The 17,900-nt window shown below is 36.4% G+C and overlaps 2 protein-coding genes across 2 annotated transcripts; one reads left to right on the top strand and one right to left on the bottom strand.

The window, feature by feature from the left end:
• Positions 1-2,942: 2,942 nt before the first annotated feature.
• Positions 2,943-4,214, bottom strand: LOC112273574 (40S ribosomal protein S7-like). Its single transcript, NM_001378298.1, has 2 exons — positions 3,835-4,214; positions 2,943-3,379 (listed from the first exon to the last, which is right to left on the bottom strand). The coding sequence occupies exons 1-2, from the start codon at positions 4,108-4,110 to the stop codon at positions 3,068-3,070; spliced, it is 588 nt and encodes a 195-aa protein (NP_001365227.1). The 5' UTR covers positions 4,111-4,214; the 3' UTR covers positions 2,943-3,067.
• A 4,738-nt stretch (positions 4,215-8,952) lies between these two features.
• Positions 8,953-17,488, top strand: LOC112273630 (DNA mismatch repair protein MSH6). The gene is made up of 20 exons (XM_024502604.3): positions 8,953-10,290; positions 10,503-10,581; positions 10,982-11,084; positions 11,247-11,300; positions 11,609-11,683; positions 11,887-11,955; positions 12,208-12,291; positions 12,378-12,560; positions 12,713-13,284; positions 13,375-13,504; positions 13,620-13,711; positions 13,919-14,097; positions 14,294-14,499; positions 14,778-14,879; positions 15,108-15,270; positions 15,478-15,749; positions 15,898-16,035; positions 16,167-16,246; positions 16,563-16,662; positions 16,834-17,488. The coding sequence occupies exons 1-20, from the start codon at positions 9,102-9,104 to the stop codon at positions 17,194-17,196; spliced, it is 4,233 nt and encodes a 1,410-aa protein (XP_024358372.1). The 5' UTR covers positions 8,953-9,101; the 3' UTR covers positions 17,197-17,488.
• Positions 17,489-17,900: the final 412 nt, after the last annotated feature.

The raw sequence follows: 17,900 nt of genomic DNA, 5'->3' as shown, positions 1-17,900 counted from the left end.
TATAGATATAAGATGAGGTCAAGGACCAAGAGTCCAAGTCAAGAGGATAAAGTATGAATAAGAGAATATTTAAAGACTAGATAAGAATAATTAGTATTTGACATAGGATACCTTTGTGGTTAGTAAGATGCCAAAAGATTCAAGGACCATAGAATACCCTCGAGGTACATTAGATACCAAAGGATCTTAGAACCAAGGATCATGTGTGTAAAAGTCAATGAGTGGAAGTTGTCTTGTAAGGCAGCAACCACAACCTATAAATATTGGGTGTTGGAAGTGAGAGACATCTTACTCCATACTCTCCTTGTATACAACCTTGTTGATACTATGTGTTGTGACTTCAAAGTTCTATTTCTTCAATACTAATTCCTAAACCATCTTTTTATTTTACTCAAATTGTAGGCACAAGTCCATAGCCAATATAGTATGTGTATGTGTGTATATATATAATTTAACCTTTATAAAAATAAAAATAAAAAATCTAAAGAAAAAAATTTACTTTTGCATATTCAAGTTTTTAAAGGTTTTTCTATAAAATTAAAATTATTTGTAAGAATGATAATAGTTTTAAATATTATGTACTAGCAAAAAAATTGATTCATTAATCTTTAAAACAATAATATTTAATACTATAAAATTTAAATTATATACATTTAAAGGTCAAATTTTAGTTGAATGAAAATTTCACATAAGTTTGTCTTTTATTATTGAGTTTTTTTAAGAATATGTACAAACATAAATTTATATTCTAAGATTATTTTAGAAAGCACATGTTTCCTTTGTCTTAGATATTCTTTAGAGTCTTTAAATATAGAATTACACCATAATTCTTTATATTATGTACATCATAACTCAAAGTTATATATTACAAGAATAAATTATTTTTTGAAGAAAGCAAGGTGCAAGTTTAAAAATAAGCAAAATTCAAATGCATTTAAAATAAAAATGTTCAATATGATAGTGTTAATCACTGAATTATATATATATATATATTTATTTATTTAGAAATTATACATTTAAATATTTTTATGTATTATATTTGATTTTAGAATTCTAAAGATATATCTCATTTATCTAAAAAAAAAAAAAAAAAAAAAAAAAAAAACTTGATATTCTTGATTTGATTAGGTTTAGAATTAATCTTTTTTTAAAAGCCAAGTGTCTTTAAGTCAAGTATACTTTATTTGATTAGTAAGTCACTCATGGATTTATACTTTGAAATCAATATTGCTCTTCAACAGTCTTACAATAAACATGTAGAAGTGAAGACTTATCACAAGTATAGTAAACCTTTAAAGTTAAAACTTTATGTTTAACACGACTGATTTCCACCTTTGATGAATAGTAAACCTTTAAAGTTAATACTTTGTTTTGTTTTGTTTTGTTTTTTTTTTTTGTTTTTTTTTTTTTTTGCAACAAATGATATTAATTAATAGAAGAAGCACCAACTAACTAACTACATATATAGAGAGAGAGAGAGAAATGTTAAAATGACCCACCCATTTACTAAATCAATCCACTCTATTGTTGAAAATGAGAGGAAACAAGGGGGTTGAGATGAGAGCTAGAAAAGGTTCTTGGATAAAGAAGGCTATGAATGGAAGGAACTGGAGTTGGGAACAAGGGGGGTGGAGATGAGGGCCATGATTGCAATGATGGTTTTTGGAGATGATGGTTATAATGGGGTGGCACGATTTAGTAAAAGAATGGGTCATTTTAATATATATAGATATATATTTATTTATGTATGTATATATTTGTAAATATTAGAGTCAAAGAATTACTCATAAAAACCAAAATATACTACTCAATTCTATACCATTTTAATATTACATAATTAGTAATATTTTCCATCATTTTTAATACATCACATGTTAAAATCACTGTCAGAACATGACGGTTAAATAACACAAGTTTACGAAAGTATGGGAACGGTATGAATTACATTGATGCAGAAGACAACAGAATAAGTGAGTAAATTGAAATGCTTCTGAAAAGGGCATCATGGCAAATTCGAAATTAAAAATACCATAAAATTTACCAAGTTATTGAAATCAATTGGCAGTCACTTCTGGAAGGTTAATAACAAAGCTTCATTAAGTCGACAAATCAGTAACACTACATGACACTTGTAGAAAGAACACACAACAATTAAGTTATCAGTGATGGAGTAATCAACGAAACCTTCAAAACAACGCAACCGATGCTTGGCTGTGTGTGTTTGTCATCGATAGACGCTAATTCTACATGCAACAAATCTTGAACTGATTTGAGTTACAGTAGCAGGAGTTACTTTAAGTTTCGCCAAAATGTCAAATCATCTACAGAATCGACTTAATGCAGTTATTTTCAATTACAATAAAGATTTCAGTGTAATTTCCCAAACACACAGAGACGGATACTCGTATAAAACATCAATGCACATATTATAAACATGGACTGTACATAAACAATGTCATGCATACAAACACAAAACTAAAAGGAATTTCTTACTGGTAATTCATAAGTGCACAAGTTCAATGCAGCAATTACGCCCTTTACTTGCATACATCTCACCGGACACAGCAATATAGCCGTGTTTCCTTGCCTATATCATAAATAACAGCCCACATATTTGGTGTAGATCGAGAAGCCAATGGTTCAACTGAATGGAACAACTGAAGGCTCACCAGTTAAACACGGTTGGCAATCATAGGAGTAGATCAGTAAAAGCTCAGTTCCAAGACTATTGATGACATGGTTAATAAATCAATCAAGCCACTTAAGAAGCCCCATCAATTCCAGACACCAGCACATGAGAAGGAAACGTTCTGATGGAATTAAAAAAAGAGACCTAGGACTTCTGACCGAAGCCGGCAACAGCAGAAGGACAAAACATTGAATAACTCAGAGCCACTTTCAGGGAAGACTGTTAAGATATCGAGCGCATAAAAGTGGACTATAGAAAATTGACGCAGAACTTCCTTTGCACTGCCATTTCAGAAGATTACAAGATTTAATTGGTTGCACATGGTCTGATCCCTGACTATGCGCGATCCAAATACAGCCATCACACGCTCTGAAATACTTAAGCAGCAGCCGCCTCCTGGATAGGATACTCAAATGTGACTTCCTTTCCTGTCAACTTCTTGTACACTCCGGCAAAAGTCTCTAACTTGTACTCAGTGGTATTGCGCTCCTTGGGGTCCAAGTACACACGCATGATGCGAGACCCATCCAAACGATAGCGCACCCTCTTGCCCACAATCTCTGAGGGGTAGACCAGATCCTCAAGAACGGCCTCATGAACGGTGGTCAAAGTTCGACTCCTTGGCCTGTTCACAGCTGAGCCCTTCTTGGGGGGCCTCAAGATGCGCCTAGTGGCAATGACCACGACATCCTGCGAAACAAAGAAGGAAAATCGATTCTCAATACAAAATCAGACCTATTTCTCAATTACATATGCTCATGCGATGTGAAGGGGTAAAGCCATCATCGCATTCGTGAAAACCCTAATCGAACTATTTGACAAAATTGTTGTGACGGTACTTCCAGTAACCTGGGTGCACTAAACAAATGGACTGTAGTGAATATCCCTGGGCTTCAGAAAAGCAATTGACTTAAATAGTGAAAGTTGAGTTTCAATGCACCAACTATGCGACAGAATTGACGGTGTGCAATGAAACTACCTAAATTATACACACTACAACATGAATATGGAGGCAGGAACCCAATGTACACAACCCTACATGATAACGTGGACGTCACATCATCGAAAGACAATCGATAAAAGAAGACCTAGACAACTTCGAGACCCACAGGGCCCCTGACCTAAATCCCATAATCACAACGCACCTTCCCACTGAACTTCTTCTCCAACTCTCGGACAAGACGAGCGTGGATCTTCTGGAAAGCCTTGCGCAGACGGTAAGGCACATGGATGATGACGGCCTTGCGGTTTCCGGAGACATCAACCTCCTTCGCGGAATTGATGAAGAGGTCGCGAAGCTCACTTTTGAGCTCAGAGTTGGTAGACTCCAGATCGAAGAGGGCCTGGGCGACGGATTCCTCGAACTCGTCCGGCTCCTGCCCTTTCTCCTTCTGGATCTTCCTGCGCGCGGTGAACGACATGGCTACTGCAGAGGTGATGAGCCCCTGGGAAGAAGGCCGGGGGGGGTAGGGGATGGTGCACCGGAGCCGCTGCCTGCGAAGCAAAGGGCACGCAAGTGAAAGAGAGAACACAATGGTGGCGCTACGGCCGCTTTGTCTCCCCCCAGCCCTGTCGCACTCTCTCGCCGCTCCCCCACCCTCGTTAGGGTTTCGTCTCCCCTCCGTCAATTCCTCCGTCTCCTCTGACGCACAGACGGACGGAAATCCCTTAGGACGAGAGTGTGGAATGGGAGAGGAGGAGGGCATTTGCCCCTTATTCCTTCTTTCCCATGGATGTCACAAATCTCATTTACCACACTCTTGTGAGGGGAAAAATATTGGGTAAGCCCACCCATCTTGCACTTATAATCTCTTACTTAATTAGGTGCGTCATTGTCTTCAATAAATCATTTTAACCCAACAAAAATATGATAAACTAATAATAGTAGTAATAATAATAATGGAAGCATCCTTTAATTACAACTCCATATGAACTAATTGGCAATAGTGTTTGGAATTAGAATTGATGGGCAAAAATCCATTATCTACTCAAAAAGAATCTTTTAATAGTACTTTACTTGAAGTACATAAAAGTAAATGAAAGTTTTCTGCAGTTCAATTAATTAGAAATCCAAATTTCAAAGGTTGTATTTATATATATATACACACATATTTTTACACTAAATATAAACAGTTTTTTTTTTAAATAGGTTTTACTTTTCTGGAAAATTACTGAAATAAACTTAAATTTCTGAAAGAAGAAGAGGAAGAAGAAAATAAATAAATAGAAGTTCGTGTAAGTACATAAATTTTTAAAATTTAAATTAAAATAAGTATTTTTCATTTACTGAATTTATTTTCCTGCATTTATTTGAAAACAATAGTAAATATGAACTGATTGTGCAAAAAAATTCTATGCTTCAATTTTAATAAGATTATACACATGTACCATTTGTCTAACCAAATACAAGATAGTTCTCAGATTCTTAAAATTATCAATGATGTTCTACACAAGAGATCAAAAAATACATTAGAAGTTAATATCTAGTTTTTATTTTTTTTAATAATTCATTTAGTATACTTATTTTTATGTTAAGTATGCCATAACACATTTTCAATCATTACAACATTCTCCTACTACTAAAATTTAATTTGTGTCTTTAAATTTCACTAAGAATGATTTTAGTAACTATAAATTTTGGTTAACTTAAAATTTAATAGTTATGAAATTGAAACCATATTAGATAAAATTAAAGAAAGAATAAAAGCAATAATCAAAACTTTATTTTTATAAAAATTAGTTCGATGTAAAACAAAATTTTTAAAAAAAAATCTAAAAATATATATATATATACAGTAATCCCTTAATCATTTTAAAAAAATCTAACTAATTTTTAATATATATATATATATAGTAATCCCTTAATCATTTAAAAAAAATCTAACTAATTTTTAATATATATATATATATATATATATATATATAGTAATCCCTTAATCATTTTAAAAAAATCTAACTAATTTTTAATATATATATATATATATATATAGTAATCCCTTAATCATTTTAAAAAAATCTAACTAATTTTTAATATATATATATATATATATATATATATATATGTAACTCTTGTCTGGTTAATATTTTATGTTATTTTTTCACAAAATTTATTGATATTCTAATTACGTTAATATATCAAATATTGAAAATTTCCTTTTTTTCATTAATTTATTTCAAATTTAGCAATGACTAATTAAACAATACCCAAAAATATATTCAATCATTTTACTGTAATTTACTAATTGCTTAAAATGTAATGCACATGTTAGTTTATGTTTCTATTAGAATTTAGATTCTTTTTCATTTTTTTCATTTCTCTGATATCAAAAATCAAACTCTATATATTTTGGTAATTCTTGTACGTTTTTCTGTAAAACAATAAACTATTAATCAAAGTGTTAATTAAAGCTTGATTTTAAATTTATAGATTTAATCTGTGTCTTTGAAATGTTTTCTTTCCTAAAGACTCAGTGAGAATAATATCCGGTTGATTGGATATATATATATATATATATATATATGTTTATATACATCACATATATATACACATATATATTATATGTTTTTCTTTTAAAACCGTCAATCTAATAAAGCAATGGCAATCTTTATATAATTTGTTAATGCATTCAAAGTTAGACTATGTGGTCAGCTTGCAGATTCTTTTTGTAAAAAGTTAAAATATGTTTCTTAAAATATTTTTTAAAGTTCTTCACAAATTTTTATTTTTTTTATTTTACTTTAGGAGGATAAGTATCAAAATTTATGAGTATTTTTAATGGTAAAAGGTTGAACCAAACAACTTGTTTTGCAATATTACAAATAAGGTTGTACTTAAATTTTTTTTTGGAGATTTTACAATTTAAGTTTGTGTGTGTGTGTGTGTGTTTTTTTTTTTTTTAAAAAAAAAATCAAATTATATATATATATATATATATATATATATTCACTCAAATTATATTAAGATTGGCATTATTATTTATGACTATATGGTAGTACCACCAACTTATGGCAACTACAAGTTGTAAGTGGTGATATTTCAATGTCAACAATCTATATAGTAATCAAACACATAATATTCAATAGGAGTTATATATGTATCTTTTAATACTCTCTCATAATGATGTATTAGACTAATCTAATTTGATGATTTCCATCATCTTTTAAAATAATATATATATATATATATATATATAACTATTAATGGTTGAGATGATCCATCAATTATCTTTCAATAGAACAAATATCAAAGTATGCAACAATTATAATTTGCCGCATTTTGGACTTTCTCAACATTTGATTACAATATGTAGTACAAGTTGGCCATGTTGGAAACTTGTCTTACAATTTAAACACATATCCCACAAATTAGACACAAGTTAGATGACTTATAAAATATTGCCACATAGCTTATTAGCCAAATAGTATATATGGAGATAAATGTAAAACCTTTGTCTTTCTTGCATTCTTGTCTATATTTAAGAATCTCTAGTCTTTTGTATTTGAAAATAGCCATTCTAATTTCTATCTTATATTTAATTTTAATTTATCTATTTTCTTTATTTGATTGCAAAAGAAATGAATTATTTCTTTAGAGTTTGGTTATGATTCATGTCTTCAATAGTAATAGTACATCAAAAGAACTAACTATGCAGAGTGAGTTTCAACTTTAGATTTTTATAGCAAAAGGTTGTAGTTCAATGACAACAACCTTTTGGCGCAAAGACATTAACAATAGCTTACCACCAAGGTTCATTTGATTTAAAAATAATTATTGTCTAGGCTATTTATATCTGTATGGTAGTACCACCAACTTATAGCGGCTATAAGTTGTCTATTGACAATATTTAAATGTCAACCATTTACATACTAGTTAAATAATTATTATTGAATAGGAATTTTTTATATATATATATATATATATATATATATACATAAACACTCTTTTAACACATAGTGTAACTAACAATGACATAGATTATAAAAATAAAAAAACCTAGCATGATCTATAATTGTATTAGTAGTAATAACAACAACAATAATAATAATTAGTATATATATAGTCATGAATATATATATATATATATATATATATATACATATTAAACTATTGAGAAATATGTTGACTCTAACCCATAGTGAATTCTTAGCTCTAATGCCACAAATAACATTTGAAATTTGAATTATCAAAAATTCTCTTACATTTTTCTATTGGATTGTACATATTTACCAATGTTTTGTTGTAAATGTATAATAATGATATATATATATATATATATATATATATATATATAAAAATAATGTCAATACCTTCCACCATTTTTTGTTGTTTGGAAGAGAGAATACACTTGTTTAAAAATAGCTGAAACTTATTTTCTAATTCTTTGAAGGTAATATTTATTGATTTTAAAGAATTCAAAGAAATTTATTTAATAATATTAATTGTAAAACATGATTTTGGGGCTTGAATGAAACTGTATTAAAAAAGAAAAAAAATGGATTAGTAAGAAATCTTAAAAATTAAAAATAGGCTACTAACCATGTATGCTGCAATTGAAAATAATTGATTTAAATTATTAGGTTAAGCATATAGGTATGAAATCATAAAATGAGACATAAAAAATAGGAATTGATTCGAAAAGTGTTGGACTGCTAATTTGTATAGTTCCAGATTTTCAGTTGAGAATAAAATGTTTTTCATCAAATTCTGCACACAGTTGTCATAGAAGACACAAATTTGAATTTGAAGTAACATTTTCCACTCTTTATCAGGTAAAAGAAAATAAAAGGATAAATATTTTTAATTATTTTTTATTATATTCCTTAGGGTTGATTTTGATATATCTTCATTCTTCATTTGTTACATTCTGAAGCACTTGGAGTGTGAGTTGGATCAAGCAGAAACTGACACCAGGTCCACGGGTATGAGTCCCCGCGGACTGGCACCTCCTATGGCCAAGGACGAAGGGCAGAAGTCACGAATGACCGAGGATAATGTGCACAGCTCTTAATACCGCCACGGTCACCAGGCTAAAAATATTCCGCCCCGAATGGTCATCAGCAGCCATGAAGCCGCCAATTATGTCGACGATTCCAAGGCGAGTGTTCGTTTGCGGCGGGAATTCAAATCCTGTGTAGGTCTCTAGAGTGTTGTTGAGCTCTACGACTCAACGAGTGCTCTGAGCTTGCCGTATAGGGTCACCGGCGCAGTGCAGTGTGCAAGATGGTGGTCAATTGCTTCCGCTCCACCCTCACGTGATTTCTTCGCTCTTGGCGGTGTCTTCGCTCATCTGACAAAGGATTTTGTGTGCTTGAATTGGTGCTGCATTGCGATCGGAAGGCTTGCCTAGTCTTGACTTGAGGGACTGAGATCTGGCATTGGCGAGGAAGTGATTTGTTTGCTGAGTGGTGATCTATGGCGCCGGCGAATAAGCAGACGCCTGTAAAGAGCGGTCCTCAGCGTTCTATCAAATCGTTTTTTACCAAGAGTCCTGGGAAGGCGTTGCCTGAAGCGAGTGATGGAAAGAAGAAAGGTGGACTGGAGGTAGGGCATACCGAAACGCCGAAGGAGTCTGTTGTGAAGGAGAAGAAAAAACTTGATATGGATTCGGGGATTACTTGTACCCCTGGAAAGAGGAAGGCTGCTGCTGAGGTCGGGCAGTGCGAAGCTGTGCTGGAAGGCGCGAAGACAATTGGCGGTGAGGGTGAAGCTAATGATGAATTGCATGAAGTCGAAGCCACGCCCGCGAAGAGAAGAAGATTGAAAAAAGTTCAGGATCGTAGAGATTCAGATTCTTTGGTAATTTCGTCGGCTCGAGAGCGTATGGGTTCTGCGCCTCGTGGAGCTGTGGAGGATTCCGCAAAGTCAGTGATCGGACGGAGATTGAGGGTTTATTGGCCCTTGGACAAGGCCTGGTACGCGGGTCGAGTAAAAGATTACAATAAGAACGAAGAAACGCATGTGATCGTTTATGATGATGGGGAAGAAGAAGAAGTCGATATCGTTAAGGAGAAAGTGGAGTGGCTTTCAGAATCTGAAACAGTAGAGAATGGTGGTGGACGTAAGCGACCTAAGCGTCGTTTGAATGAAGGTGCGAATTCCGATTCGGAATCCAACAGGGGATATTCAAGCACTGGAGATGAATCAGCTGGCGGAACAGCTGCGATGGAGGAAGAGAAGGAAGGCAGGCCAAGACGGGGACGAAGTAGGCGGCAACTAAGGAGCATAGTAGAATCTGATGAGGGTAGTGGTGATGATGATGATGATGATGATGCTGACTTTCATGTTGAGTCTAGTGAGGGTAAAGAAAGTGAACAAGAAGAAGTTGAAGATGATGATGAAGACGATGAACTCAATGAACCCGAGGAAGAGAGTGATTCTGACAGTAAAGCACGGAAGAAACCTAAGAAAAATCCTCCTTCAAGCTCAAGCAAGAAGACTACTGGACGGGGAGTAAAGAAATTGAGCCAGCCAGTTTTGAGCGTTGGCAAGGGATCTGCAGCTCTGAAAGGTTCTTCACTGGCTAAGGGACTTTCAGGAGCGACCACTCTCAATTCTGGACGGTTGGAAACATCCCTAAGTTTCTCGAATGGCATTGTATCAAGTGAGTTATTAATGCGCGTGAACTCGGGAAAACAATCGTTTACATATGTACATCTTGTAATTTGCACTCTGAATCTTCGCCTCTGACGCTTGCTGTTCCATTTACTTTCAACTATCCTTCCATTTTACTTCGCATTTCTTGCATGCTGCTTTTTCAACTGTGATCCTGCATGCTGAATTACCTAATGTTTGCTTGAACTCGCTTGCGCTCAGGTGACCCGTCTCCGCTGGCGGGAGAAGCAGCCGAGCGATTTGGTGGGCGTGATTCAGAGAAGTTCAAGTTTCTTGGGAAGTAGGTTGCTCCGTTTTTTGTCCTGTTTTTACATGCTTGTTTTTATCTCTACGCTTGCCGCTAATGTCTCAGTGTTCAAACGCAGTACATAATTCCAGATCTATCTTGTAATACTGCTCTTATTTGTTGTGTACCAGCACCTGCCATGTATGTATGTAGGAGTTTCGTTTAACCTGCATTGCGATTTTGTCACGACCCAATGACATCCACCTGAAGTCTCCATGATTGTATAGTTTTTAGTTCAATTATGTCCCAGATGTTATGTTCCGTGCCATTTAAGTAATGAAGTTCATTCCATGTGAGTGAGGAGCCTTCTTTACCTATGGGATTACGATAATAGTTCTCACATTACTGTTTGGTATCACAATTTTGAAGGAATTACTGTCGATCGTTGTGGCAGGGACCGCAAGGATGCTTCTGGTAGAAAGCCCACTGATCCTGCTTACAATCCTTGCACTCTACACCTTCCAGCAGATTTTATAAAAGGACTTTCAGGAGGGCAGGTATGTCTTAGTGGTTTGTGTCTTGAACTTACCCTTCAACAGTCTCTTCTAAATGTTTATTCATGTCACATTTTTCCTTTTTTCCTTTTTTCATTTATTTTTATTTTATGTGTTCCTCCTTGAATTCGTGTTTAATCGAATGTACTATGGTGGCATGTGCAGCGCCAGTGGTGGATGTTTAAAGCCAAACACATGGATAAAGTTCTGCTGTTCAAGGTAGGTCGTACTTATGAATGTGCTCAGAGTTAAGGATCCTGTATCTTGCATATTGTTATATAGCGAGTCTTCTATTTAAGTGCATGTCATGATGTTATTTTATGAAGTCCATGTTTCATTCACATAATCTGTCCATCTGCATCTAGTATCAATGAGGTATTGTTACATGATGCGGTATAGAATATATTGTCAGCATTGTAACTAGAGGATGTCCGCAGTAAAGAAAGTACTTTCGTGTCAAGAAATCGTTGCTAGATCTTAAGATGCTATGTTCAGTGTATTGACAGCTGGATCAATTCTCTCTGTAGATGGGAAAATTCTATGAGATGTTTGAAATGGATGCACATATCGGTGCGAAGGAGCTGGACTTGCAGTATATGAAGGTTTACATTATTTTGACTGCTCTTTTTTTTAGTACATTGACGTGAAGGTTCAAATTGTGATATTCCAAGTGAAATTTGTCAAAGTTAGAAAATTAAAAAAAACTTCTGCCAGATCGCCATGTGGCAACGTAATACTATCAATGACCTCTGGCTAATTCTGGAAGGAAAAAAATTAAAACCCAATCCTATCTTAATTGTTTCAGGGTGAGCAACCGCACTGCGGCTTTCCAGAGAAGAACTTTTCGGACAATGCACACAAATTGGCTCTCAAGGTACCTACATGATTGTCACTCATGTTCTACCAGGCTTTCCTCTCTCGCTCACTCTCTCGCTGCTGCACTCTGAGGTTTCTCTAAATCGAAATTACTTCTTTGAGCCTGAGAATACCTTTACATTGAAGCTACCTTCGCAACTAAGTTGTCTTTTACTAATGTTTGGCGCATCTCTACAAGCCTCGAGTCTTGGACTGTACCTGGTTGGCTCAATCCTAGTATACTTCTGTAATTTAAATCTTCATGTTGCAGGGATATCGAGTTCTTGTTGTGGAGCAGACAGAGACACCTGATCAGCTGGAAAAACGACGGAAAGAAACTGGTTCAAAGGATAAGGTACGAATAGCAGCTTAATCGTCAAGACTTTCTCATGGCTTATGTTTCAAAGAGCAACCTTGGATACAAATATGGTTTTTGTGCAGGTGGTGATGCGTGAAGTCTGCGCTGTGATCACAAAGGGCACAATGGTGGATGCGGATTTGACTCGTCTGGGTGGAGAGGGGATGGCAATGTTATCAATTGTAGAACATGTTTCAGAGACCGGTTCTCCGTTAATTGGTCTCTGCGTGGTCGATTCATCAACCGGCTGCTTTCAGTTGGGCCAGGTGTCAGCACTTTGTTTCTTTCTTTTCCTTTCTTTCTGTGTATGTTAACATTTTTGCTTTTCTTGTTACGATTTCAGATTTACTTTGGTGTCTTCAGCCGGCGCAAATCGATCGGATGGTTCTGAAGTTAACGTGGTGGCATGCTTTTGCAGTTTGAAGATGATCCTGCCAGAATGCGCTTAAGTTCGGTATTAACAGAGCTGAGACCTGTGGAGCTGATATTACCTCGCAGTACCCTTTCTAGTGCTACTTCTCGAGTTCTTCGTGATTGCACCAGAAAACCGCTGGTTAATGAAATGAATCCTAGCGATCTATGGGATTCAGAAAAGACTTTGAAAGAGGTTATCAGTATTTACTCCGGCCTTAGGAGTGATTCGACAAAAAACGCGAAAGAGAACCTGACTGACGAGGAGTTACTGCCGAATGTTCTCAGATATGTGAAAGGACTTGGAGAGAAGGGAAAAATGGCTTTATCCGCCTTTGGAGTTTGTGTCACATATTTGCGTCAAGCTTTATTGGATAAAGCTTTGTTGGCTGTTGGCCGGTTTGAGCTACTTCCAGTTTTTGACGCCCTCCTCCAAGATCCCGAAAGCAAGGTGTTAGTGGAGCAGGGAAAAGCTGGAGTGGATGCTGCCTTCCGTAGAATTGAGCCTCACATGGTGCTGGATGGTGCTGCTTTAGAAAACCTGGAAGTTTTGGAGAATGGTGATGGTGGTACAAATGGGTGAGCTTCTTTGCATTGATCCTGCCTGTCATCATTGAATTCATCTTTGATTTGACCGACCATCTAATGCATTGGTAGTTATTGTCACAGAACATTGCTTGCGAAGCTGGATCATTGTGTAACTCCTTTTGGTCGTCGATTATTGAGGGCGTGGCTTGCGAGGCCTCTACTTCTCGAGGAGTCTATTAGACAACGCCAGATGGCTGTGAAGGATTTGAAGGTGAGATGGGGAGGTCTTATTCTGTGTGATGTGATATTTTCTTACTTTTTATTGTTTTCTTTATTTGTTTGCAGTCATTTCGACTATTCCTCTTAAACTCTTCGCTGTTTGACAGGGAGTGGCATTAGATGCCGTTGCTCGTTTTAGGAAAGAATTGGGAGGATTGCTCGACTTAGAACGTGCACTGGCTCGATTGTATGCCAGCAGGTGAATTCAACACTACTTTAAACTGTTGGAAAATACTTAATAGTTCACTGAGGATGAACAGCTTATTAGTGTGTTAAGGTCACTGTCCCTTGCCTCTTGTGTACCTGTGACACTGTTGCCATCCCTTATTTCACGACCCATTAAATTAGATGTCTGCTATGATTCTCAGTGTAGATTTGATTGTAACTTGGGTGTTTGGGTCTGCAGTGGATCCAATGGAAGAAATGCTGCAAAGGTGGTCATGTACGAGGATGTAGGCAAGAAGCAAGTGCTTCAATTCACTTCGGTGTTGCGGGGGTGTCGGTCAATGTTACAAGCAGTTCAAAATTTTGATTCTTGTCTTTCGGAACTTTCATCCACTCGCTTGAGGGACTTACTTACATTTGGTAGGTAACCAAGCATATTTTATACCCATGACTAAGCTTTCCCCCCCCACCCTTTTCCTTTGGTTTCCCCTCCTTTCTAGATGATGATACTACAACCCAGCAACTTCCTAGTTGCTCGCGACCACCACGCCTTGATGCAGGATTTTCAGCCAGTTGTTTGAGTTGGGATTAATGTTGAATTAGTGCTTTCAATCAGGGAAGGGTATGCCAGATATGAAATCAACCATCGAGCACTTTGAGGTAGCATTTGATTGGTCTGAAGCGGAATTGTCTGGACGTATACTGCCTCGTGAAGGTGTAGATAGTGACTTTGATGCTGCATCTTCGGTAATTTCCGAAGTAGAGAGTAAGCTTGATGCTTACTTGGAAGAGCAACGCGAGCACTTTGGCAACTCTTCAGAGGTTGTTTTTTTTATCCTGATGTCCTTAGCCTTTTCATTTCTGCTTCTATTGAATCTTTGTGTGCCCGCTGTTCTTACGGTTTTAAGTTAAAGCGACAAGACCAGATAAGCATTGCTGCGTGATTCTGTGGTGATTTTGTTTTGTTTTGTTTTTGTTCCTTCCTTCCTTCCTTCCTCCTTTATTTTGTTTCACTTTATTATAAATAAAATATTTTTGTTTTTGTTTTCATTATTAGAATTGTTTGATTGTTCTGAGTGCTTGGGGCTTTTGAAATGCAGGTTGTGTACTTAACTGTGGGAAAAGAATCCTATCAAATGGAAGTGCCTGAACGATTTCTCGCGAAGGTTCCTCGAGATTTTGAAGTGCGTTCTTCTCGAAAGGTTGTCACCACGTCATCCCCTTTCTTACAACTGATTTGATCTGCTCCTGCATCTCCCCCAAATGTAGTATGCAACGCCCATCTCTATTTATGTAACACTTCATTTAAGATGATTATAAATCCTTTGTGATAGTTTCTACGGAAGCGCCCACGTAGATGTAGTAGAAGAGATGGCACAAAATGCCTCAAGGAGAGAACCGAGGACTGAATGTCCCGAGTTTCATGGCAGGGCTATCGGAGGTACTGGAGTCCAGCTATTAAGAGCTTTTTACAAGAGCTTGCTGCTGGACAAGAGCAGCGAGAAAGTGCTCTTAAGGACATTCTAATGCGTTTGGTGCGCGACTTTTGTAAATATAACTCAACTTGGCTGTCCGCTGTTCAAACCATTGCAGGTATTGACTTAAATATCTGCTGATATCGCATGTACTTCTTTAATATGATCGTCGTAGCCATCTAAGGTGATTCTTGGTTAACCAACCGTCAGCATCTTCTGGTATTAGTAACTTTGAAAGGAAATTAGGAGATAAGACTGGTTGCTGGCACTTTCGTTTTTAATTGATCTAACCCGAGCTTTCCTTATATGCCGATGATGTTTGTAGAGTTGGATGTGCTAATTAGCATTTCAGCAGCTAGTGTGTACACTGAGGGCCCTACTTGCACACCTACCTTTTCTGAAGGTGGGCAGCAGGCTGCTTGGTTCCATGCCAAGGGCCTTCGCCATCCTACAGTTGGGCAAGAATTCTCATTCGTGCCAAATGATATAAATCTTGGTGGAGAGCATCATCCACCTTTTATGCTGCTGACTGGTCCGAACATGGGAGGGAAGTCTACTCTTCTTCGACAAGTATGCCTGGCAGTTATTCTAGCCCAGGTATCAATCCGAACCTTAGGTCTCTTTGATACAATTTTGCTGACCTAGACATACATGAGCTTTATTTCCATCTACAGAAGGTCTAACTTGGAACTAGAGATATTTCTTACACTTGTGAAAATAACATCTCCCTCATATCTGGATACAGGTAGGGGCGGACGTGCCAGCTGAGGAGTTGCAATTAGCGCCTGTCGATCAAGTTTTTGTTAGAATGGGAGCTAGGGATAATATTATGGCTGGGCAAAGCACTTTCCTTGTTGAACTTCAGGAAACGGCTACAATGCTGGTGAGTAAATTTAATGAGTAGATGAATTGTAAAAGTGAATTATTTATTCTTATATAAATCTTCTAGAAACTTGATGTTTACGGTAGTCACATACAAGGAATATCATATCATCTGAGCTTTCTCTTGGACAGCGCTCTGCAACAAAGAACTCTTTGGTGGCTTTGGACGAGCTTGGTCGCGGAACAGCAACTTCAGATGGTCAGGCCATTGCGTAAGTTACCAATGAATGGGCATCTCTCTCAGTTCTTTATAAAGAGCCTAGCGCACAGGTCAACAGTCCTGAGCCAGTGCAGTAGTTTCTCACGATTTGGTCTCTTCGAAAGTGCTTGATGCGTTATTGACATGCAGTTATGTGGTTGTTGCAAAAACATAAATCTTCAAATAACATCTTATATATCTGAAAGGTGGAGACAGTCGACATGCACTGGACAGAACGTCTTTGTCTTGGTCCTTGAAGGTTTTCTGCAGCAAAGTTTCGGCTCCAATCTTTATTCTATCAGTTAGAACTGACCTATCGTTCCCTGCAGGCATGCTGTTTTGTGGGGCTTAACTAATACGATTGGGTGTCGAGGCATCTTTTCTACCCATTATCATCGTCTGGCCACCGAGCACGCAACAGATCCTACTGTAAGTTTTTTTAGTCTACGGTAGTGCATTTTTTTGTCATTCACTCCTGCAGTGATTTTGATAAGATGACATGGAGGCTATGAAGAGTGAGTTTGTAAGATATTTAACGTATATATATATATATATATATATATATATATATATTCAGCCTTCTCTACTTGATCTTTGTAGGTGGCGTTGCATCATATGGGGTGCAAAGTGGCAAGCACCAAAGGTGGGCTCGAGGAAGTAACATTCTTGTACAAACTGTGTCCTGGGGCTTGTCCAAAGAGCTATGGTGTAAATGTAGCTAGGCTTGCTGGCATGCCAGAATCTATATTACAAAGAGCGAGTGCACGCTCTTCAGAGCTTGAATCTTCATTTGAGCAGAGGAGAAACTACCAGCCTCTTCATGGCTCCATCGTCTGCAAGCTATATAAAGCATTGGGCCATTATCTGGAGAACGTAGCAAGAGACCCTTCCAATCTGGAATCGTTAGAGACGTTGATGCCGCTGTGGGCAGAAGCTAGAGAACTGGTCCTGAACTTGTCGTAAGTTTACACCCAAAGGACTAGACAACTTGACATGTATTGCTTATCCTTCTTTTGTTTTAGGATATCATTATGGAGTTTATAATCTATACAGGTTGCCTGATTTTTGTACTAGGATATCCTAAGGACCAAAACGAATTGTACAAGGCAGTTTACTTTTCTTTCAAAATTAGGACGTAGCTATCGGTCTTGTGTTATTATCTGGGCTACGTGTCTGCTTTCCATACCCCTTTATATGAGGTTTCAATGTAAGTTGGATAATAAACATTGTATCATGATTATGAAATTGCCAAAGATATCATGATTAGTCACTTGTTTTCTAGTTGCTGTGAAAGTTGTTTGTGCATGAAAAAAACATCTTTAAGATGTCAACACCATTTAAGTATTTTCAATTTTAAAGTTCTAAGAGGCAATTGTTAATGCAGAATAGATGGTGACAGTATAGACAATTTGTGTAAACTTTGTTGTCCTGTTATTAATTAGTGTATGAAAAATTTTAAACTGAGATACGATCATTTTGGAAATCCACCCAAAATACCACTGTCGTTATTTTCTTTGTAAATTATTTCTTCTATTTGAAGTAAAAAAATAAAACAAATAGTCCAAATCTGTTAATCACAATTATAAAATAAACTATATATAACAACGAGATCAACTACATATAAATGCGAAGATATTGGTGCAAGTGAAAAAAATTTAAATGTAATC

The sequence above is a fragment of the Physcomitrium patens genome, chromosome 20 (assembly GCF_059467195.1).
Source record: "Physcomitrium patens ecotype Gransden chromosome 20, ASM5946719v1, whole genome shotgun sequence".
NCBI classification, from domain to species: domain Eukaryota; kingdom Viridiplantae; phylum Streptophyta; class Bryopsida; order Funariales; family Funariaceae; genus Physcomitrium; species Physcomitrium patens.
The sequence above is the reverse complement of the archived record's forward strand: the minus strand, read 5'-3'. Positions and strand labels throughout refer to the sequence as shown.

Excerpts from the sequence above, each read along its gene's own strand:
- LOC112273630 (XM_024502604.3), top strand. The coding sequence starts at position 9,102 with ATGGCGCCGGCGAATAAGCAGACGCCTGTAAAGAGCGGTCCTCAGCGT. Across the intron at positions 11,085-11,246 it reads AAGGACTTTCAGGAGGGCAG|CGCCAGTGGTGGATGTTTAA; the intron begins GTATGTCTTAGT and ends TGGCATGTGCAG. Across the intron at positions 16,663-16,833 it reads AGCACGCAACAGATCCTACT|GTGGCGTTGCATCATATGGG; the intron begins GTAAGTTTTTTT and ends TGATCTTTGTAG.
- LOC112273574 (NM_001378298.1), bottom strand. The coding sequence starts at position 4,110 with ATGTCGTTCACCGCGCGCAGGAAGATCCAGAAGGAGAAAGGGCAGGAG. Across the intron at positions 3,380-3,834 it reads AGAAGAAGTTCAGTGGGAAG|GATGTCGTGGTCATTGCCAC; the intron begins GTGCGTTGTGAT and ends TTTGTTTCGCAG.